The 23955-nt window shown below is 47.3% G+C and overlaps 1 protein-coding gene across 1 annotated transcript; it reads left to right on the top strand.

Annotated features, from left to right (window-relative positions):
• The first annotated feature begins 224 nt into the window (after nt 1–224).
• Nucleotides 225–22224, top strand: Ppp2r1a (protein phosphatase 2 scaffold subunit Aalpha). Its single transcript, XM_059244886.1, has 15 exons — nt 225–442; nt 6156–6246; nt 9400–9500; nt 10516–10748; nt 11492–11639; nt 11744–11899; nt 13429–13543; nt 13649–13719; nt 14145–14279; nt 15777–15950; nt 16266–16326; nt 17162–17316; nt 18230–18372; nt 21544–21635; nt 21762–22224. Exons 1-15 carry the CDS (start codon nt 365–367, stop codon nt 21776–21778), a joined length of 1770 nt encoding a protein of 589 aa, XP_059100869.1. The 5' UTR covers nt 225–364; the 3' UTR covers nt 21779–22224.
• Nucleotides 22225–23955: the final 1731 nt, after the last annotated feature.

Below are 23955 nucleotides of genomic sequence, written 5' to 3'. Positions count from 1 at the left end.
CCACTTTCGCCACCTCCCACTCTCGATCCTCATTGGCTCAAAGCCCTGCTCGTTCCTGCGGTTGCTAGCGGCGACGTGGGCGGGAACAACCTTGGTCGCTAAGATACTCCACTTCCGCTTCCGATCCTGCGGCGGAAAGCCAATCTGGTTCGTCTGACCAATGGTGAATGGGAAGTAGGCGGGACTTGGTTGGTTCGGACCAAACAGACGCGACCTTGTGCGGAGAATGGCGTCCGGACAGCCCCTGTAGCCTGGCTCGGGCGCCCCCACGCCCTCTTTGCGTCCTTCCCCCGGCACCGCCCCGCCCGATCCTGGATTCCGCCCGGCGCTGGCCGCAGCCTGACACAGACGCCAGGGAGCCAAGATGGCAGCTGCCGACGGCGACGACTCACTTTACCCCATTGCGGTGCTCATCGATGAACTCCGCAATGAAGACGTTCAGGTGTGGGGAGCCTTCCGTTAAAGTGTGTGGGGGAGATCGGGGACGGGGATGTTCGCGGAATGCGGGAGAGATGGCTCCGGGTTCTCCGGGAGTGGCGGAAGGCAGCGGCGGCCAATCAGGACCGAGGTCTCATCTTCCATGGTGGCAGGATTCGATGAGATGGCGCCCCTGATTGGGTCTTGTCCCCGGCGGAGGGCAACCCTCGAGGGTCCCTTCTGAGTGCGCGCGGCCGCCGGGGATCTGTGCTGGGTGGCCCGAGATGGGCTGGGGAGCCTGCGGCCGCCTGCTAGTCGAGTGATTGGCGGCGGACTCAGAATGGCCCCCTGGGGGAGATGGACGGGGGCGCGTGACCAGCAGAGTAGGGGAAGCCCTCATGGGTGCCGAGGACCAGGGTACATTTCCCGTTGCTTTTAGTGTTTTCTTTACCTGGGCCGAGGGGAGACTGATACCAGGACATCCACCCATTCCTCTAGGCCTGCACCTCGTATTTTGGGGTAGCTCTCCTGAAGGAGGAGGGAGGACGTGAAAGTATCCTCTCCTGAGATTTAACTAGCCTAATTCAGGGATAGGTCACGTGTACAGACCCCCGCTCCCCAACCTCGTCCCAGGCCGGACTGCCAAGCGAGTTAACTGGTTCGTGGGAGAAGAGTGATCCAGGGCCTTTTGAGTCGGTCGGCTGTGGTTTTGAAAAAAAAGGTCAGACCCCAAGGCCGTATCCTCTCTCCTGAGAATGACTTTGTGTGCACATTATTTCATCGCCCCTGGCTTCCGTTTTCCACAAAATACTGGCTAACCCCGGAGGCTGAGGAAATGTAGTAAAATAGAACTGGCTGCTTGTAAAGGCCCCATAAATGTTAGCTGTTATTTGGGGGAGTGGCTATTGTGCTACCATGCTCTATGGAGCCTCTGTTTCTCCTACTGTATGGAATTGTTTGTGGTGCACTGAGTAACCTGAGGCTGAGCCCAGCCTCTAAGTCTTAATGTATATGATTCTGGTTCCGATGCCTGACAGGCAGGAGTTTGTATTCCTGGGCCTTGCACTTCTTGCTGTTTGACACGGCAATCAGTGTTTCTCTTCTCTTAAATGGGAATAACAGCCTGGTTTTAGGGATACTCTGAATTTATGTGTTTAGTAAACACATGCAGTGTTATTAGGAATGTTGTTGGGAACATAACAGAGACCAGAGCCAGGTATGGTGGTGCGTGTGTAATCTCAGCATTCAGGAGGCAGAGGCAGGTTCAAGACTAGCCTAGTCTACATAGTGACACTCTATCAACAAAGAAACAGGCTAGTTACTGTTCAGGAGCTAGGTGTGAAGCAGGTAAACAGAAGTAAATAGACTACTACCTGTAAGAAGTGATGAGACCTGTCAGTGTTGAGATAATGAATCAGCAATTGTTTGTTGGGCCTGTGTTCTGAGCAGTGCTCTAGATGCTTGTGTACAGCTGGGAGAAAAAGGACAAAAACTGGCCTTGGAAGAATTTACCTTGTAGTGAGGGGTGACAGTCAAATACATATTGGGTTGACCATGAAAAATAGTAGGGAGAAAAATAAAGAATGTAGGGTACAGTATTAGAGTAAGTATGGGGGAAGTCTTGTTAAAAAGTTGAAATTGGAGCCAATACCTGCTTGTGGTCAAGGGGAGAGCTGTGAGATTCTGGGCAGAGTGCATAACAACTAAACAGTTGGGTGAGGAATTGGGACAGTCAAGAGATTCCAGGATGCAGTGTTTGAGAAGTTGGGGGAAAGGCCTATAGAAAGAGGGACTATATCTATGCGGTGACTGCAGTTTCCGTCTTGAAGCGATTTTTGCGACCAGGGATGTTGAGCAATGTCTAGGGATGTTTTGGTTGTCATTTGTCATAACTGGGAGATTGTTGCTGCTTTTAGTGAGTAGAAGTCAGGAATGCTGTTATACATGGTTCCGTTTGGGGGTGGGGAAGTCTTATTTAAGACATTAGTGCTCAGATTGAGGGAAGCTGTTGAATGAAATGTGCATGCAGAGACAATAAGGGACTTGATTAGCTTAGATCAGTGTGTCAGTTTTGTTAGGCTTTTGTAACACATTCCATAAACTTAACAGTATAAAACAACATACAGTTTTATTTATGGTTCTAGAGATCAGAAGTCTGTCCTAAGTCTCACTGGGTGAAGATGACTTAAGATCTTGCTGATTGATAACAGCATAGCTTTGAATTCAGGCTACATGGCTACACAGCTTTCTGCCTCTTTTCTCTAGCATTCACAGTGCCATCTTCCTAAAGAAAACAATGGACATTGTTAACAAAATCAAAATTAGAGTGGAAGAACAGCTGCCCACAACTGGGGAGGAAGCTTGATACTCAGGATCCCAACTCTTATTTCTGCAATGACAGGGTGGATAGTCAGAGTGCTTAGGTTCTGGTTGGGGATTCATTGCTTTCCATAAAGTGCCTGTTTCTTTGCATCATCATCCTTGCCTTTTAAAATGGTGTTTCCAGAACAAGACCTCAAAGCACAATGCCGACTTTGTTAATAAACTGGCTGAGCATACCGGGAGCAATCTATAGATGTTCTCTGCTGTTAATACTAACATTAAGATTATGAATGTGATTGCAGTTGCTCCTTGATACCATCCGTTGCTCTTAGGGCTGCTGCTCACCAGTTGTGGCCCTGGCCCATGCATTTCCCATAGTCCGTCTGGGAGAGGAGCACAAACATCTGTCTACCTTAAACACAAAGGGGAAAGGAAGCAGGCTGCTAGGACAGCCATTCCTGTAGAATTTCATTTTTAAAAATTGAGGCAAGAATGTTGAAATCAAAACTAGTTCACAGGTCAGTAAAGTACAGGCTTTGGACCATATCCAGCCACTGTCAGCTTTTGCAGGTGAAGTTTTGCTGGACTATAAGCCATGGCAGTTTGTTTACGTAATGTCTCTTTCCCATGGCTGCCGTTGTGCTGTGAGTACAAGTTGAGTGATTCAGAGACAGTGACTGTGAGGCCAGGAACGTTTACTGGTAATTTAAAGAATAGTTTTGCTAGGTACTCAGCAGTGCACTGAGCACCTGCAGACTCACTGCCAGCATCTAGGGATTGTTAGTGTTTGCAGTATTTGGTTTTTTTAACCTTTTCATAGATCTCTGCACATTTTTTTTCAAGACAGGGTTTCTCTGTGTAGTTTTGGTGCGTGTCCTGGATCTCACTCTGTAGACCAGGCTGGCCTTGAACTCACAGAGATTCACCTGGCTCTGCCTCCCGAGTGCTGGGATTAAAGGCGTGCGCCACCACCACCACCACCCGGCAGATCTCTGCACATTTTATAGTTTGGCTGAAAATAAGTTTTTTGGGTTTATAGTACTTCATCCTGACGTCTTTTTACTACTGAAATGAGATTTGGGGCCTCCTTTGTTCCTTCATTCCTCCAAAAGCCCTGGTGACAGTGAATGAAAAGTTTGTTGTTTTTTTGTTTTTGAGGTAAAGTATTGTTTTGTAGACCAGGCTGACCTGGAACATATGATGTTCCTGCCATAGCCTCCCAAGTGCTGGGGATACAGGCTTGTACTGCTGTGCTCAGGTACAGTTTTCATCATAGCACTGTATCAGATTCTCAGTCTGTGCGCCCAGAGACCCGCCTCAGTCCCCTTATTTGAGAACCATACTTGTCCAGGATCACAGTTATTTGTAGATGTCTTTCCAGTTGTCTGGGGCCAGAAAAGAGAACAGGTAGAGAGCACCCGCTCTTCAGCTCTCCCTCAGTCTCCTCTGTTCTCTTTTTTTTCTTACAGGGAAGAGTGTTCCCCTGTGTGATAATGGTTTGTGTCCCTCAAGCATTGTCTTCTTCACATTATCTTATTACATTCTTGGGACAGTTCTGGACCTGGGTAGAATAAAAGCACCGTGTGGAGAGGAAGAAACAGACAGGGAAGTTGTTATAGTCAGTTTTCAGGGCTAGTCTAGGCAGGTGTTTCCTTATCTGAGCCTCAAGTTTCTGTGGAGAGGCATGGTCACACATGTTCTTCCCTAGTGGGAAACCTATCAAGTGAGAACCTAGCATGTAAATGCTTCAAGACAGACCAGTTGTATGTGTTAGCCAGACAGTCATTTGTTAAGACTGATGGAGTAAATCACCACAAACAGGGTGGGTTAAAACAACAAATGTATCCTCTAAAAGTCCTGAAAGCCAAAAATCTGAAATCAAGTCAGCAGTTCTTCAGAGGTTCCAAGGGAAATCTGCCTCATATCTCTTCTAACTTCAGGGAGCCATTGACAATTCTTAGTGTTCTTGGGTTTGTGCATATGCCACCCGAACATCTTCCTCCATTTTTACATGACCCTGTCTTCTGCAAATATGTCTTCTCCATTTCTGTTGCTTATAAGGATACTCAGAGGGCCTAGGACCAACTCTGAATAGCGGATGATTTCATCTTAAGATGAAACATACTACTAGCAAAGATGCTCTTTCACATTCTCAAGTACAAGAGGTTAGGACTGATTTGTGTCTCCCATATGCTGTGCATTGGAAGAACAAAACTGCTTGCTTTTCCTGGGCTCTCACACAACAGTCAAAAGAGTTCCGTGATCCTAAAATGGTGCATGATTTCCCTGATAACAACAAAGCATTCCATTCTGTAGCAGTACCCACCAGCCAGTGTTCTGTAACCTAGTTCAGTTGGGATGCTGTCTCACTTGGTGAGTGTCAGATCTTACAGTTCAGGTCTCATCCTTAAGACTGTCTCCTGACCTTCAGATGCCAGTTGTAAGCCCCAGGTCTTTTACCTGTGCCTCTTTATCAGCTGGCTGTAAATCAGGGTCCCCACATACCCTATTTGGTAATGGACTGGATAAGGAAAACCTAGAAAGGTTTCAGCATTCTTCTTGGTCTCTGCAGCATTCCTCCTTCTAGGGTATAGGATGGGACCCCTTCTGAAATGGTATTTATAGTTGATGGTCAGGATAAACCCTTTATGGCTACAGTAGTACAGGAAGGCAGGGGAAGATGAGCCTTTCTGTGACTAGCTTTGGGCAGGAAACATTCTTCTGGCTGTTATGACCTATGTGAGAGGGAAGCTACAAGCCAAAAACAATAAGCAAAAACACATGCTTACATAGAGACAAGAAATAAACCTTCATATTGTGGGTCAGCCCCACTGAACTAGAGGGATTAGCACTTTTAATGCTAGTCTTGCTTTTTGTTGTTGTTGTTGTTGTTTTAGCATATATTAATTCTACATAATAGTTTCATTATGATATTCTCCTGCATCTACATGATGCATTTTGATCATAATCCTCTCTGTACCCTGCCATTCCCACTGATCCCCCATTTCCCATAGTCCTCCTACATACAGTCATTTTAATTAGGGTGGCTTATAGGAGCTCTAGCTGAGGCTGGCCTGGAACTTGGTATGTAGTTAAGGGTGACCTTGAACTTCTGATTCTCCTGCTTCCTCCTGCTGCCACCTCCCAAGTGTTCTCTGCAGTAATGGTAGGGGAGTGGAGTTCATTTTAGACTAAAATTGGAAAGACCCAGGGAAGGTGCTGGCTTCCATTGCTGTATTTTTTTCAGGAACACGGAGTTGCTTGTTTGTATTTTACTGTTACCTACTGTGGATCATTGAGCATCTTCATGAATAGCATGAAGTCTAGGTATTGACCTAATAGTTTCAGAACTGTGGAACTCCTGTGGGTCCAAAATTCCTAAAGGTTCTCCTGTCCTTTGCTTGTCCTTTCATTAGCTTCGCCTCAATAGTATCAAGAAGCTCTCCACCATCGCCTTGGCCCTTGGGGTTGAACGGACCAGAAGTGAGCTCCTGCCCTTCCTTACAGGTAAGGATTTCTGGGGCCCAAATGCAGTGAGGACAGTTGGGTGGTTCTTGCTATTGAGTGAGAAGTCTCACTGTAGATTAATAAATTAATGTCTTCCCTATGCCACTGTGGTAGCATGGGCAGTACTCCAGAGGAGCCTAAATGCAGTCCTCTGAGAAAAATCATCTGGAATGATGGCACAATAGAACCTAGTTTATATAAATCACAGCTTCAACAGTAGCATTGCATTTATTACATAGTTGTCACATGCCAGCTCGCCCCTCAGGTCTTGTTTTGTGATATTGAGTTAGCTCTTAGTTCACACAGTGTTTATAATGGTGCCTATACTCCTAAATGTCTATCTCCATTGCCATTCATCTCAGTCTCATAGCAACACCTTAAAGCAAGGAGCGGTACTGTTGCTGATTTATACATGAAGAAACTGAGGCACAGAAAGATGAAGTAACTCATTTCCCTGGGATTTTTCTGTCTGGAGATGACCAAAGGGAGTTTATATTTAGACTCCATAGTGAGCAATGTTAGCTAATTGTAAAGAACTGTGATCTGATTTCACATCTGCCTGCATCAGAGGGTTCATGGGTAAGATAGGCATGATGCTGTAACAGGTCCAGGCGTTTGGCAAGTGGGGCTCTCTTAACTTTTAGCAAGTCCACTGTCTGCAGGTACATATCAAATACTCAGTACATGGCTGGCACAGTGTGGGCCACCTTACTAAATCCCTGCTCTCGTTATTGTCATTTCACCCCTACTACAGTCACCTCTAGTCAGAATTGGAACTAAAGGTTTTCAATGCTCTGTTACTGACAGAGTGATTTGTATTGGATCATCTCCTGTGGATGACCTGGGAGAAGTAGAAGGCCAAGCGCCTTGGCTTTCCCCTGTTTGGTACATGGGCAGCTGAGGCCTGTTGAGGAGATGGTCCCAAACCAGGGTCTTCCTTTGACAAACTATCCGAGATACCCTAAGGTTTTAGGATGCGGAGATAGAGGCAGCTTATGGGGCAGCAGGATGACATGAAGAACAGTTACATGAATAAATAGTACAGGAGAAAAGCCACTGATCCCTGGGTTTTGAAACAAGCTGCTGTGGCTTTACCCTGCCGAGAACCTGGGAATGCCCTCCAGCTTGGGCTCAGCTCCTTAGTTGAAAGGCTGTTCTATAAGAACTGTGGAGTAAGTGCTGTATGTAGGCAATTCTTTGAGGAGGGAGCTGTGCAGTTAGTGAGAATGACCAGTGTGAGTGACTAGTGAATGGAAGTGGGATGACAATGCCATCAGGATTAGGGGCACCCAGAGAGTCACATAGGTTATAATGGGTTGCCTTTTCCTGGCCTTCTGTACCATATGGAGCCTCTGAGGTTTAATTCTGTAGATGGGCAAGGTGCCATTGTGGCTGGCTGCTGGAGTACAAAGGGAGTGAGATTTAGGATCATCGTGTGGATATATAGAGGGGGTGTGAGGGGAGGCACAGGGGCAGCAAGCCTGCCAGCAAGGTAATATCTGAGAACAAAGGCTCTGTAGTCAGATGGCCCGGGTTCGGGCCTGCCTTGCTGTTGTCCTTCCTCGCAGTGTCACAAGTCACATAATGGGACAGTGACAATTCACTAAGCGTGGAAAATAACTACTCAGATGTATTATTTGAAAATTGCATGTGGCATTTAATAATCCAGATGGGAAAAACTGTGGGAGCCGGAAAGTGCGGGAGACCAAAGATTGAAAAGGAACTGTGATTCAGACACCTTTATTTTTGAGCTGTTGGAAATCTAAGTAATGTCAGATTTCTTCTGCTCTGGGCTCCGAAAGTGTTCAAAACAGCAAGCAGCAGACACATGTGCAGGACAGTGATAGTGTTTTAGAGAGCACAAGCTAAAGGCCTCTAATCTCATTATTGACAGAACGTTCAGCTCTTTTTTTTTTTTTTTTTTTTTTTTTTTTCTTTTTTGAGGGAAAAATCACTGAATTCTATTAGTTTACTAGGGACAAAGGCCTCAGACTGGGCATCTTCAACAGCTGTGTTTTTGTAGTTCTAGAATCTGGAACTGTGAGGTCAAGGTATCAGTAGCGTTGGCCTAGGTTTCTCCTGAGCTACTCTGCTTGACTTCCTCATGGCAAGTCCAAAGTGGAGAATGTTAAAATGCTAGTGACTGCACATTGTGGGAACAGCCAGCATTTCCCTCAGGAGAGGCAGAACCTGAGAGAGGCCCTTGAGTTGGGCAGAGCAGGCAGTTTCCCTGTCACTTGGTCACTCATTTTTTAACAGACTGATTTAAGCACATGCTACTCCAGCTCTGGCAGGAACTGGAGCATGTGAAAGCAAGTCCTGGCTGCAAGTGACCATAGCTCATGACAGGGTACTTGGTAAAGGTGCAAGTGGGGGGAGAGAATGAGTTCAGGAAAGGATCTGACGTAGTCTAGCGGCTTCTTGGAAAATCTGCAAGCAGCAGTGGCTAAACCAACCCTGAAAAGGTAGAAAAGAATTTCCTGGCTGAAGTTTCTGTCAGCTCACAATTTTTTTGGAAGCTGCTTGCATGCACTTCCTGTTTTTATTTTTTATTAGGTAATATTATTTCCTTCTTGGATCTCTGAGGGAGTTGAAGATTAGTTAGTTATAGTTGAAGATTAATTAGGATAGAAAGTGAATTAGGTACATTTTGGACTTACCAAAATAGGATAGATAATGGAATTATTTTCTCTGAATTTGTCAAATACAAATGGACTGGACATTGTTTAGGTATTTATTACTTGTATATATTGTATATAGTTATTGTACTTTATGTATATAGTTTTTCTTACGTTAGTTATAACCTACCTAACTTTTCAGGAGTTCCTGAAAGCAGTGCTGTGTGTTTAAGCCAGATGTTCAGTTGAACATCCTGTGCTACATAAACATGGTTCTGTTTGCCCCCATTGAGAGGAAGCCAAACCTGGGGCTTAGAGTAGTGGTGCCACTCAGTTGCCACTCTCCATCTAATCTAGCACAGAAAAGGCAGTTGTGGGACTGGGGCTCACTCTGCTCTCCAGGTAGAGGATGATGAAGAAAGTGGGTAGGGAGATGGGGTGCTGACAGTGAGGAAGCAGAGGGCTCTTCGCTTGTTTGAAGCTGGGGTTACTAGTTTGGCTTGAGTCTTTGATGGACTTGGTGTTTGTCCCACAGACACCATCTATGATGAAGATGAGGTCCTCTTGGCCTTGGCCGAACAACTGGGAACCTTCACCACTTTGGTGGGAGGACCTGAGTATGTGCACTGCCTGCTGGTGAGTGAAAGCTGGGAGGTCCCCTAATCCTCTTTTTTACCTTGGGGTCAAAACTGTGGTTCTGTCCTTGGGGACCAAGAAGGAGAGGAATTAGGAAGGCTGGAGATCACCTCGGAATGGATGGGCTTTGGATGTCACTTATGTCTAGTCATTAGTGGCATTTAATCTACAGTTACAATGCATTCTGTATACTTACCCATACTAGGGCCAGCTGGCACCCCACTTGTAGGGTTGTGGGTTTGGGGTCAGGCAGAGTTCTACAACTTATTGATAAGACTTTCAAGAGTGCTAACCTTTGTCTGCCTCTAAATTGAAGCCACTGAAGCCCACCCTGCTAACTGACTTAGAGTCCCTCACACAGCATTTGCATGTAGTAAGTACTCACAATTAGATGCTGTGGTTGTTGTGGTTGGGTAGGAAGGTATATCTGATATATGAGTCACCTAGAGTGCCAGGAGGGACTCGTAGCTAGTAAGTAGCAGAGCTAGGTTTTCAAGATTGTTTGCTTGATCGTGCCAGGCCATACCATACCATACCATACCATACGTCTGTGTGATGGCCGAGAGCACAGAGAGGACCTAATACTGACAGGATCTGTTATGTATGGAAGGAGAGCCAAATGGTCTTTCAGATCTTGGCTTATAGCTGTTAGCAGCTTAGGCAAATTACATAGCCTGTGTCCTTCAGATTCCTGCTCTTTGATTAATGAGGACAGTATCCAGACTGTTTCACAGGACTCATAAAGGAGTGACAAATATGTGAGCAATACAGTGGTGTTGCCTACATCCTGGTACAGGGATTTTGAAGCCAACATCAGCAGTGATTATTGTACATTGAGAGCTACACACGTGGGCCTCCTGGAGAACTGATTGGTTTGTGGACCCAGTGAGGGTCTTTCAGGGATCCTCATGGGATGCTTGTGATGAAGATGGGGTGGGGAGATCAGGCCATGAGGTGGGGTACCAAAGCTGACAGTAGGGAAAACACTGTTTTCTAACTTGTGTTCTCCTCACAGCCACCCCTGGAGTCACTGGCCACAGTGGAAGAGACAGTGGTGCGAGACAAGGCGGTAGAATCCTTACGGGCCATCTCACACGAGCACTCACCTTCCGACCTGGAGGCTCATTTTGTGCCTCTGGTGAAGCGGCTGGCGGGTGGAGACTGGTTCACCTCCCGCACCTCGGCCTGCGGCCTCTTCTCAGTCTGCTACCCCCGAGTATCCAGTGCTGTGAAGGCAGAACTTCGACAGTGAGTCCTCACTTGCCCTTGGCAACCTGCACCCTGTCACCTCTTCTGACGGTCCTCGAAGCCTCAGGCCCCTCTAGGTCTTCCCAGAACCTGATGTTGCTGAGTTCTCCTTACTCCCTCCTCAGCTTTCCTCAGAGGCTTGTCCTTGACGGTGGCCTCTGGACACCACAGGAGTGAATTTGCCTGGCCTGCCTTCATGGAAATTCATTCCTGCCATTGGTTACACATGGCCTGCTTGGAACAGAATCTAGAACACCACATAACAAATGGTGTCTGGTGTTACCTCCAGCCTGCCCCTGGTCTAGACCCCTCAGTAGATGTTCTGGCAATTGCACTGCCTTGTTGCTCAGACTTGTGAAGCCCAGGTCCTGATTTGTCACTTTGTAGTACTGGGTTACAGCCATGTGCACATACTGCAATGTCTCCATTAGTCCCTATGTGTCTCTGACTGAGGCTCCTGACAAGGAAGACCTGTTAGTGGCATTTTAAACAGTTTTATGGCCATGGCCAGTCGTTAGTACTATTTTGTACTCTTTCACTGAGACCTCAAGTCAGTTGTGCGGGGACATTCCATTCTTGTTTGTCCCATTTGTAGGACTGGGAAAACAGAGTTCATGAGTTGTACAAAGTCACCATTGTGGGCAGCAGAGTTTCTAGCAGAACCAGCAGTGCTCTGTGCTGGGCTGGGCTGCCAGCTGCTAGGGTTTCCCAGGATCCTAAGCCCAGGCCTTCATCTATCCCAGGTACTTCCGGAACCTGTGCTCAGACGACACCCCCATGGTGCGGCGGGCCGCAGCCTCCAAGCTGGGGGAGTTTGCCAAGGTGCTGGAGCTGGACAATGTCAAGAGTGAGATCATTCCCATGTTCTCTAACCTGGCCTCTGACGAGCAGGTGAGTCAGTCCCTGCCTGTCACCATGCCCTTACTTGCTCAGGCAAGGGACCCTCAGAGCTCAGTGGACCTCTGCTTCCCCACCCTACCCCCTGTTCTCCCCAGGACTCGGTGCGGCTGCTGGCAGTGGAGGCATGTGTGAACATTGCTCAGCTTCTGCCCCAGGAGGACCTGGAGGCCTTAGTGATGCCCACCTTGCGCCAGGCTGCTGAGGATAAGTCTTGGCGTGTCCGCTATATGGTGGCTGACAAGTTCACAGAGGTAAGTTGGTATGAGGTTCTCTGAGGGGAGGAGTGAGACACATGTGGGAGCTGGCATGTTTTATTAAAGCAGTCACAGTCCTCAGTCTTAATAAGTATTCCATTGATCTTGAAGAGCCAGCCCTGGATACATGATTGGCACCTGAGTGTGCTAAGATAAGAATGATTGTGAAGCCAAGTTCCAACTCCATGAAAGCATGTTCCCTGACCTCACAGCTTCCTTAAGAAAAATACAGTCTAAGAGCTAGTTGCCATAAGATAGACAGAGCAGGGACAAGATCAAAATTTCCTTACCTGACAGCATGACCCCAACCCCACCCCGGTGCTGAGAGTTGATCCCAAGGCTTGACCCATTTGACCCATGCTAGGCAGACGCTCTACTGCTGTGCTATGTTCCCAGGCCCATAGTTATTAGCAGTGCCTTTGGTGGAGGTACTACAGTCAGTGAATTACACGCATACCTTGCCTTCAAGGAGCAGGCTAAAGGTCAGCCTCAATAGAAAGTACTGATGGAGTGTGCTATTCTCTATGCCTCATGGCATTGAAAGGAGGAGGTCGTGCTCCAGCTGGTTTTGAGGATGAGGAAGTGGCATCTAGATAGGAACTGTGTCCAAACAAGAAGACAGCCTGTGCAGAGGATGTAGGAGGTGAGAAACAGAATGAGAAGCGGGATCCTGGGATTCATTGAGAGAAGGGGCAGAAGTGATGGACAGGAGCACCCCCTTGTGATAATGATTACTGCGGTCTGCTGGAAGGCTCAGCCCTAAGGGCTATTTCGTGGGCATATGAAGTTGACACTTGGCCATGCTGAAGTCTATGCGCCTGAAGGGCTTAGAACCACTGTAAAGGCAAGAGAGTCAGTCTGCTCCTTCTGTCTCAGCGGGAAGTAGGCTTACACTAGGCCTTGGAAGACAGGACCCTTGGGTTATGGAAATAACAATCTGCCCACAGCAGACCACAAACATGTTCTTAAATAAAAGGTATTGTGTGCCCAAGATAACGTGAGGCCCTGCAAGATTTTTACTTATTTATTCTCTTAGTAGTAGAGAGTCATCCTGCTTCCAGCTGGTCTTCCAAGCAGGTTAAAGCAGACCCACATACCTTCTTCTCCTGGATCCTTGAGACTGGCAGGGCTCATATGTCTTCCTCTTTACTCATTTCATTTGTAATTACAAAAATGATACCTCCTTCTTGTAGCCAATTAAATAAAATATAAATATGCTTATATTTTCATGTCAGATGAAAGTGGGAGCCACTTACTATGTTTAGGTAATGGAATCCAGCCCCAAGTAACCTGAACAGTAAATGGAAAACATACTATGTTAGCTGTCCTAGAGCCTTCCTTCTGTTTCTGAGGAAGCAAGAGTTCAGCACAGTGACGACTTCACTGGGGATTGTGTTGTGGTCCTGGGATGAGGTTCCTGGTGCTGTGTCTTACCTTCATTCTGGTGCCTTCACCTCAATTTTTGCCTCATTAGCACTGAGTGGCTGCCAGCCTCTCAACCCTGCCCCTCTTCTCTTTGTGTACAGCTCCAAAAAGCAGTGGGGCCTGAGATCACCAAGACAGATCTGGTACCCGCCTTCCAGAACCTGATGAAGGACTGTGAGGCCGAGGTGAGGGCCGCAGCCTCCCACAAGGTCAAAGGTTGGTGCTGGTGACCAGAACACAGCTAGGTGGGTGGATGTCTGCGAGGCAGAAATGGGACCCGGCTATCAAGTCTCAACAGCACCTTCCTGTCTTTGCCCACAGAGTTCTGTGAAAATCTCTCAGCTGACTGCCGGGAGAATGTGATCATGACCCAGATCTTGCCCTGCATCAAGGTAATGGAGTGCTTGGTTGTAGGATTTGAGACTGCCACCGAGGGGTGAAGATTTGGTTTTGAGTACCATCAGATCCAAGCTAGGTTTGGGTCCTTTTGGGACACATAGTAACTGGGTTTAACAGTCATGGTTTGTCTGTAGGCAAAATCTGAGGGTTACAGCTGACCCTAAGATCTAAGGGATGTGTTTACCCCTCAGAGGCCACTGAGTCCCCTTACCCACGGAGCTTGGGGAATGGGGCAGTGGCTGCTGGAAGCAGGGCTCACATAATAAACAAGGGAGGGCTTGTTTAATATAAGTGCAGTTCATGCCTGAGCTGCTCTGACTATGTTAGGAGAGTGTGATCTCCTTAGGCATCAGGGCTGAGGTCTCTGTAGCCACTTGCCAATAAAGGGGTTTTTCTGACCCTTTCATCTCCTCCCCAGGAGCTCGTGTCAGATGCCAACCAACACGTCAAGTCAGCGCTGGCTTCAGTCATCATGGGCCTCTCTCCCATTCTGGGCAAAGACAACACCATTGAACACCTCTTGCCACTCTTCTTGGCTCAGCTAAAGGATGAGGTAAGAGCACCAGGAAGGTTTTCAGCTCTTTGCAGAGATGATGGACTACAGTTCACCCGATTATCTAAGAATGCTTTAGAATCTTGGCACCACATACTACACCCCGCACTCCCTGCTTGATGACAGGCCTAAGTGTCTGTGTCTATTCACTCACTCTTGTTAGACATTGCTTCATGTGCCCTTAACTTTGCACTCATCCATTCTCTAGTGTTGAGGATATGAACAAAGACCAAGACAGTGGTGATCCTTAGGGATCCACAGAGTGTGCCAGTGGAGAGGAACAGGTGGTAACCTGTCCCATAGTTCCATTCAGATACTGTAGATACTAGAGAGGTACGCCATGATTTTTAAGTTCATGTTCCATTGAGACCCTAATACAGTAGCATAAATAAGTTGTGATTATTCCTCTCACATCATTCCAACTGTTGCTTTCTTGGGGGGTTAGTTTTGCTGGCCTGGCTTTCTTGGTCTGGGGTCACAACTATGATTTTATCTCTTGGCCCATTGAAGGGTTTGGCTCTAGCTTGTGTCTTCTACATGTTCCAGTGACCATAGCCAGTCAGGTCACCATACCTAACTGAGCAGGTAGCCTAGACCACAGAGGACAAAAGATGTCACTGTGGTAACAGAGGGCCAGAGGACTTGGGAAGCAAGCCTGGAGTGCTGCTGTCCTTTCAAATTCTTTAATGGAGAACTTTCATGGAGTACCCAGTGGCTGATTCTTTTGCTTTTTTGTGACAGGGTTTCTCTGTGTAGTTTTGGTGCCTGTCCTAGATCTCACTCTGTAGACCAGGCTGGCCTCGAACTCACAGAGATCCACCTGACTCTGCCTCCCAAGTGCTGGGATTAAAAGCGTGCGCCACCACTGCCCGGCCAGTGGCTGATTCTATAATGATGAACCAGGCAGGGACAAAGATTCTTCATAGGCTGTTCCTGCTCTGGAAGTCTTCTTTAGAGGTGTGTGAAGTCAGTTGAAAGGTCTAACATTCACAGCTCTGGGTTCAGTTTCTATCACCACAAAAAAACAAACAGACAAAAAAACAAAACAAAACCTCTTCCTGGATCTGGGTTTTGGGTTTTCCAGAGGACTTGCTTTTCGTGGCCTCTGTGGAGCCAGTCCATGTATTTGTTCCTGTAGATGTCTCTGCTCTATGGAATGAGTGTGGATGGATATGGACTGCCATGCTTAGAGTCAGGCACTTCAGAGACTTGTCACATGTGCTCCCTGGTCTGACATTAGCAAATTGAAGTGATGAGAATGATAGAGAATGAGTCCTACACATTCACTCCTTGGTATTCCAGACACTAGATACTTCAGTCTATCAGGGGGCTCCCATTTCACTTTGAAGAGCCTCAGCTATCCTTGAGACTAGATGGATATTTGGTTATTTCATGTTACAGGATGATACCCAGAAAGGAGCGCTTGCCTGCTCCTATCACCTTTCTAGAGCTGCTGTATGCAGTGTGTTATCTTAATCCTCCTATCCTTTTCCCAAGTGTCCTGAGGTGCGGCTGAACATCATCTCCAACCTGGACTGCGTGAATGAGGTGATTGGCATCCGGCAGCTCTCTCAGTCTCTGCTCCCTGCCATTGTGGAGCTGGCTGAGGATGCCAAGTGGCGAGTGCGGCTGGCCATCATTGAGTACATGCCTCTGCTGGCTGGACAGCTGGTGAGTAAGGAGCCAGCTTTTGTTGGTCCGGAGTTGATAGATTTCATATAGATTTCTAGTCTGGCCATAGCCCTGGTGCCATAGCTGTGGTGCTGTAACTAGGGTCTTGGAGCCTCAGTGTAGGCAGTGACAGCTGCCCATGGTGGGAGGACTGGACTCAGGAACTGGGTCCTTAGCAGATGCGTGGAGTTTAGTCAGAGGAAGAAGACTGGCAGCTCTGATGTGGTTCAGAATTGCCTGATTCTCTGGGACCCCTCCCTCCCTCCCTTCCTTCCTCTTATCCCCTCAAGCCTTACCAATCATTTTTTCCTGCAGGGTGTGGAATTTTTTGATGAGAAACTCAACTCTTTATGTATGGCCTGGCTGGTGGATCATGGTAAGTGTGCTCAGCCACACAGCAGGACAGGTTAGTAGTCACAAGGACAGACAGATGAGCTGGCACGTTTCCTTAACTGTCAGCGCTCACCTGTACCCACTCTGTTGCTGTTAAAAAAAAAAAAACCTAGAGAAGTGTAGATTAGGGGTGGGGATGGGATGTGGAGTTGGAGAGCCACCAAGAAGAAATACATGGGTTTGAATCCTTCACTTTGTCTGATGAACCATAAGCAAGTCCCTTCCTATCTTGCTGCTTTACACTCCTACTGAAACATGAAGACTTCTCACTGTGGTCTCATGGGCCCTTGTAAGACTTGTTCCTTGTTTTTATTAAGTGGTTACTGTTTTTGTTTGTTTGTTTGTTTTCTGTCAGGCAGTTTTAACTAGTTTTTGTTTTGTTTTGTTTTTGTTTTTGTTTTTTCGAGACAGGGTTTCTCTGTGTAGCTTTGAGCATTTCCTGGAACTCACTTGGTAGCCCAGGCTAGCCTCGAACTCACAGAGATCTGCCTGGCTCTGCCTTCCAAGTGCTGGGATTAAAGGCGTGCGCCACCACCACCCGGCCAGTTTAACTAGTATGCATTAAATAACTTGAGATATAATCTGCACAAGCAGACTCTCAGTTAGCACTTCTAAATAATGAGGCAAATAGCGTCTGTCTCTGGGTGGCCAGAAGGTACTGTATGAGAAGAAACTCAAAGCGTAGCTAGTGCTGTTTTCTGTTTTGGCTGAATTGACCACATTAGGGCCTCCAACTAGGCAGGAGCAGGCGTGGCTGTTAACCCCTCCTGGTCAGTCTTTCACCTTGAATCACCTCACCTGCCCTTTTCCTACTACAGTCTATGCTATCCGCGAGGCTGCCACCAGCAACCTCAAGAAGCTAGTGGAGAAGTTCGGGAAGGAGTGGGCTCATGCCACTATCATCCCCAAGGTCCTAGCTATGTCTGGAGACCCTAACTACCTGCACCGCATGACTACACTCTTCTGCATCAATGTGAGCATCCCAACTGCCTGTGAAGCCCAGGGAATGGGAGTGCCCCTGAGATGAAGGTGGAGGAGGGCCATATCTACCCAGGTGTTTTGCTTAGAAATGGAAACCTGACTTGGTGCCAGGGATGGGTGTCTGAGGACTGCAGGCCTGAGCTTGAGTCTGCAGTGTGACATCAAGCCTCGGGGGCTGAGAATTGCATGGTGAAAGATGCAAGATCGGGAGGCTGTAGTGTGGGAGCAGCAGTCTCATTCTGAGCACCCTCTCCTCGCTGGTCAGCAGAGCACATGTGTTCATACTGCAGCACCTTCTGCTTGCTGAGCAGGAGAGCAACTCTGTGGCTCTGGAGTTAATCCAGTTCAATTCCAGCTGTGCCACACATCAAAGGTTTGTTTTGCTCACCTTTGGGGATTTATGTTGGTGCTCACTAGGCTGTGAAGAGTAATGTAATAGACACAGAGGGCATAGAACAGCTCTGATTCTATGTCAGAGTATACTTACTAATACTCATTAGCGTTATACTGACCTGTACTGCTTTAAGGATATGTAAGTCCTACCTAGACTAGAAGTTAAAGGATGGGTTGGAAATGACAAGTATTCTGCTCATTTCCTCCATACTACAATTTGGAGACTCCTGTATTAAGGAGGGATTTCAGGGGTTAGGAATCAATACCCCTTAAACCCTGAGGATGAAGGAAATACAAACATAGAGCCCAGAACATCCCCAGATGAAGACTGTGTTAGGGAGTTTGGAGCTACAAGAGGGAACCTCTCCCCCAGGGTGATACCTCTGGATCCAGTTCCTCCCGTGTTCCTCAGGAACCTGATGATGACCCAGGTAGCCTGGTCAGATGGGGAGACATGGGGACTTAGCAGTGAGCCTTGCATAATCATGCTTCTGCTGTTCACTGGTCTTCAGGTGCTGTCTGAGGTCTGTGGGCAGGATATCACCACCAAGCACATGTTGCCCACAGTTCTTCGTATGGCTGGAGACCCAGTTGCCAATGTCCGCTTCAATGTGGCCAAATCCCTACAGAAGATAGGACCCATTCTTGACAACAGGTGAGGTTTGGGGCTTGTTCTAAACATCTTAGATATTGGAAGATGTAGCCCAGGGTTTGAAGACTTCTTGTTTGTGACCCTAGCCTCCTCTTTCGTCCCCAAAGCCTGTTTTCCCTATTGGAATGAGAATTCATTCCCACAGAATAGAGTGAAAGAAAAGAGAGGGTGGTAGTTGCAGGCTTACACTGCAACGAATTACTACAAAATGAAATTAGCCTGTATTTATTTATGTACCGTGTTTATCTATGTAGATAGTTAGGCTTGTATCTAAAATTTATCTTGTACCACAAATATCAAATAACCAAAAATACATTCAATGAAATACATTTAACATTTCTAGTGAAGCTATTAAACTGTCCTGGAAAGCTTGGGAAACATGTACATAATTAAGAAACAGCATGATGGACATTCATGTCTCACTGGAACATTTTCCAGAGCACACAGAACACTCCCATGTGTGGAACAGTGGGTACCATTGTAGTTAGATGGAGAAATGTCCATTTTTAAGAATGATTGGATCACTTGGATGCTCATGTAAAATAACTGGAATTCCTGCGTCTGCATAAACAAATTAATTTGAAGTTAGTTTTCAAACCAGAACCAGGATGATGAATGAAACTTGTAGAAAATATGGAAGAATGTCTTCATGACTTGGGTGGGACATAGACCAGGGAAGTTGTGAAAGGAAGAAATTGATAGGGTGGCCTTTATGCAAATGAAAAGCTGTGTATCAGAAGGTGAACCCCTGACAGGGTGGAGATATTTCTATGTGTAAAGAACTCATCTAGACTCTTACAGGTAGGAAGACAAGGAAACTCTAAGATACAGATGGGAAGAAGACAAAGGGAAGTAGGGCTTGTGGCATTCACGTGGGAGTATTGGAAGGTGCAAGTTGGGAGGAGAGAGAGGCAGCAAGTAGTCCATCAAAACAATATGTGTGACAGTATCATGAGGGAACCTGTGCTTTTGTGCTAATTTAAAAATAGGGTCTTCACATGCTCAGTGAGCACTCAACTAGGTGCATCTGACTAGGTGCTGAGCATCGTAGGTTGTTGGGACAGCACAGGTTACAGCTGAATTTCTCTGAACTGGGAGCTGTGGCACAGCTATGCCACCAGCACATGGCTTAAAAGGCTGAGCATTAACTGGAGGGATGCAGTTAGGTAGACATAGAGCCAGGCCTTGCTTTTAGAGAAGTGAGTACTCCTCCCTCCAACCCCCACAAATATAGTGGCTATGGGTGTCCTTTTTTTTCCCATCAGCCTGTTGGCCACCAGGGCAAGAAGGGAAAGAGGCAGGTGGGGTGACAGAAAGATTTGGCGGCCCATGAGCATGAACGGAAACAGCCCTCCAAGAGACAGATTTCAGGGAATCAGGTCAGTTTTATTCCAGAGTATAAGGAATATATAGGGTTGGGGTGCCTTGGGACAAACGCTAATTTGCATTAAGTGGCACTCTTGAATCACAAGGCTTAGTATGTGGCAGTAGGGTCCTATAGCAGAACCCCTAGCACAAGTCTTCTCAGCAGGGATCTGTGTCAAGGGTCAAGCAAAAGATGAATCAAGCAACTGGTTGAAGACAATTTTTAGGTAATGTCAGCCCTCCAGGCCCAGGGACATTCTCTAGATAAGGGCAGGTAGAAAGCAGGAAGCTTTGCTGGAGGGAGGGAGCTCCATGTTGCTGAGCTTATTGAGATAAACTGCTAGGCCATGGGGAGGCTTTGACCTCTGACCAGGCAGCAATGTCTTGCAACAAGTGGCCTTATGTATAGCAGCCATAAGACAGAAGCAGCCAAATGCCTTCACACAGTATGTTGTGGCTTATTCACGGGACAGAAAACTTAGTAATGAGAAAAGAAATGCTTGTTTCCAGTAGCAACGTGGATAATTATGGATAATTTATTGGTACCATGTTGAGGGAGAAGCTAGAGTCAGGAAAATAAGCCATTTATATTTTGTTTAAAAGAGTCAGATGGAAGCCAGGAGAGATGATGGCTCAGTGGTCAAGACCACTAGCTGCTCTTGCAGAGGACGTTGGTTTGCTTCCAAGCACTCAGACAGAAGCTCACAAGTGCTTGTAACTAGTTCTAGGGTATCCAATACCACCTTCTGGCTTCCAAGGACTGTTCTACACACACTGAAGACCATGAACTCACAAAAATGTGCACACACACACACACAAGTAAATAAATAATTTTTGGGAAAAAGTAACATCCAGAGTGCTGGGCGGTGGTGGTGCATGCCTTTAATTCCAGCACTCAGGAGGCAGAGGCAGGCAGCTCTCTGTGAGTTCGAGGCCAGCCTGGGCTACATAGTGAGTTCCAAGACAGGCTCCAAAGCTACACAGAGAAACCCTGTCTTGGGGGGAAAAAAAAAAAGTAACCACCAGGCATGATGCACAGCTTCCTGTAGTCCCAGCACTCTCAGGGTTGAGGCAAGAGGGTCATGAGTTGTAGACCAGCCTGACATACATAGTTTGAGGTCACATGTAGTTATATAGTAAGGCCTGCCTCCCCAAAACAAACAAAGGAGCAGGCAAACAACAGAAGCAAAGCAACTCTAGGTGTTAGAAATGCTGGCAGTGACTGTATGGAGGGAGGAGGAGCTGCCTGCCAACTGAAGGGGACATCTGATGCCTGTCTGTATTGCCTCTGCTCCAGGGCCTTTGACCTTTGTCTCTGAGATGGGCCCTCATGTCTCACAACTTGCTTACAGGACGTGCAGACCCCCCCCCCCCCTCTCCGTATAAATGCCGCTTCTAGGCCCCTTGAAATGAACAAGCCTTTGATCTTCCTGTCATACCTATTGTCCCTGTCTATTAGTCTGGGCTCATCCGGACAAGAATCTAGAGGGATGTGCCTTTGTATTCATACCAGACACACAGTCCCTTGGTGAATATGTTTGCTCAGCTCTTAACACCTGTGGGCTCTGCTTTCCAGACCTTGCTCACATCCTGTGCTAGCCCCAGAGCTGTCCTTGTTTAACTGATTCCAAGCCTAGGGATCAGGATTTCTCATTTGTATACTTGTGTGTGTCCTTGTGTATACTCTGCCTAGTGATGTGGTGTGTCTCTGTCTTGATGCTTACCTGCACAGGAACCTTCTTCCTGCCTGTGACTCCCCTGTCCCAGCCTAACCCGGCTCACCACACTTCTTTTCTCCTCCCTTTCCAGCACACTGCAGAGTGAAGTCAAGCCCATCCTGGAGAAGCTGACCCAAGACCAGGATGTGGATGTCAAGTACTTTGCCCAGGAGGCTCTGACTGGTAAGGGCCTGAGAGTATTGAGCCCCTGGAAGAAAGGTGGGGGGTCCTGGGAAGGGGGCAGCGCTTAGCAGTGTAGGTAGAGAATGTGGTTTGGTTCTGAGGTCTGATTGTTCCTTGTTTCCCCAGTTCTGTCTCTTGCCTGATGCTGGAAGAAGAACCATTGCCGGCCTCTGGTGTCTACCCTCCAACCCCCACCAAGTACCTCTCTTAGGGAGGTGGTGGAGGTCAATGACTGTCACTCCCTGTGCATGGTCTGACCCCAGGCCCCTCCCCCAGCACGGTTCCTCCTCTCTGTAGCCTGGGAAGACTTCTCTGTCCACCTCCCAAGGGGCTGGGGCAGTGCAAGTTGGGGCAGGGCAGCAGCCTGAAAGGAAGAGCTGGCTGTTCCTGCCCATATTGGGAGAGATGGAGCATCCTAGGTCACTGGCTCCTGCTGCTGTAATAGGGACCCCTCACCCATCTACTTACCACCACTACCCTTTCTCCGACCCCGCAACCATGTGGTTTTTTTTGTGTGTGTGTCAACTGTGCCATTTTTATTTTATTCCTTTCCCTACTCTTTACACAGAGAAATAAAGGTGTAGAAATAGTTGGTGACTAGTCTTGGTCATCTGAAGGGAGGAAAGAGCACTGCCTGGGGCTTGTTTTCTGCTCTCCTCCTGAGGAGACCGTCCTGCAGCTATCACTCCTGCTGTCCTGAGAGGAAGAAGGACTTGGGTCAGCAAGAGACACAGGGCAGAGGCCCCAGAGGCTGCTTGGTGGTTCAGGTTTTCAGGCACTGTTGGCAGGATCTTCAGGTTTGTGTATTGCTAGTTGTGTTAGTACCTGTGATAGTCACAGGGCCAGTGTGAGCCCTCACTGGGAGAGCACTCACAAGCTCCGTGAGCCACTTGCTATGCAGTCAGGTTGGCCGGTGAATCCATGTGTAAGTCTGCAGGCTAAACCTTCCTACGTGGAGATTTGGTTAGGGCTCCGTGAGGAGACTCAGGTCGTGGCTTCACAGTGCTTTGTCGGAACTGTGTATGAAGACAAAACCGTTTGTTCTCAATATCTCCCCTGCCTTTATTATTTGTAAAGATTGATTTTTTTTTTTTTCCTCTATTACATTAGTGTGTGTAGCCGTGCGTGTGCAGGTACCCCTAGAGTCCAGACGAGGGTTTGGAATAAAGGCAGTTGTGAACGTTCTGTCATGGATTTTGGGAACCAAACGAGTCCTCTGAAAGAGCAACACTCTTAACCACTGAGTCATATCTCCAGCTTCTGCTCTCCCCTTAATATGGAAGTGATAATTTCTAGCTGTCTATATAACTTCTTTGGTTCAAAGCATTTTCTCCTGTAGTGTCTAGTGGTACGACTAAATTCTGGCCAAAGTGACATGGAAAGAAATATTACTCATAAGATACCACTGGAAAGGTATGATCCTCCTTTCTGTTCTCTGGAATGTAGACCAGATGTCTGGAGTAGGGGCAATCATCTCAGGCCAGGGAAGTGTTATTGTAAGCTAGGCAGGGCAGTAGAGTAAAACAGAGCCTGAATCCCTCACACAGAAGAGCCAACCATTACTGTTAACTGTGGAACTGTTAAATGACTAGCGTCTTCTCTTGAAGGTCACCCCAATTCTGACCAAAGCAAAAGAGTAGGAGGCCAAAAGCCCCTGAAAAAGGAACAAGGGACTTACAGATAAATTGTCTACCAGGAAGAGTCTCACAATAAGTAACACTTGAGTGATACATGACTCACCTGTATAGGAAGTAACTGGCATTGGGTGACTGATTTTTATCATTTCTGACCTCATTTATTAGACCATGTTGGCTGTGGGGGCAAGGGCAAAGAAGACCAACAGGATCCTCAGGCCGTGCTGTGTGCCCCAGAATGGAGGTTTTCTCGGGTGAGAACTGGGCACACACAGTCTGACATTAATCCAGTCCTTACCTTTTTTACAGACTGATGCACAGAACTTGGAATCTTGTTACTTAGCACTGTCTGCAGGCAAGTTAGAAATGTAGGAGCACTGGCCCTGGCCTACATCTTTTGTTTTGTTTTGTTTTTCGAGATAGGGTTTCTCTGTGTAGCTTTGCGCCTTTCTTGGAACTCATTCTGTAGCCCAGGCTGGCCTCAAACTCACAGAGATCCGCCTGGCTCTGCCTCCCGAGTGCTGGGATTAAAGGCGTGCGCCACCACCTCCTGGCCTACATCTTAATCTCCCTATTTTAATAAGGTCTCCAGGGACCTACCTCTTCAGTAACATTTGGTAACATTTGTGTGACTCTCCCTTAAACACTATCATATCCATCCCCCCCCCCCCCCCCCCGTTTTCCTT

Source organism: Peromyscus eremicus, chromosome 1 (assembly GCF_949786415.1).
Source record: "Peromyscus eremicus chromosome 1, PerEre_H2_v1, whole genome shotgun sequence".
NCBI classification, from domain to species: domain Eukaryota; kingdom Metazoa; phylum Chordata; class Mammalia; order Rodentia; family Cricetidae; genus Peromyscus; species Peromyscus eremicus.
The sequence above is the reverse complement of the archived record's forward strand: the minus strand, read 5'-3'. Positions and strand labels throughout refer to the sequence as shown.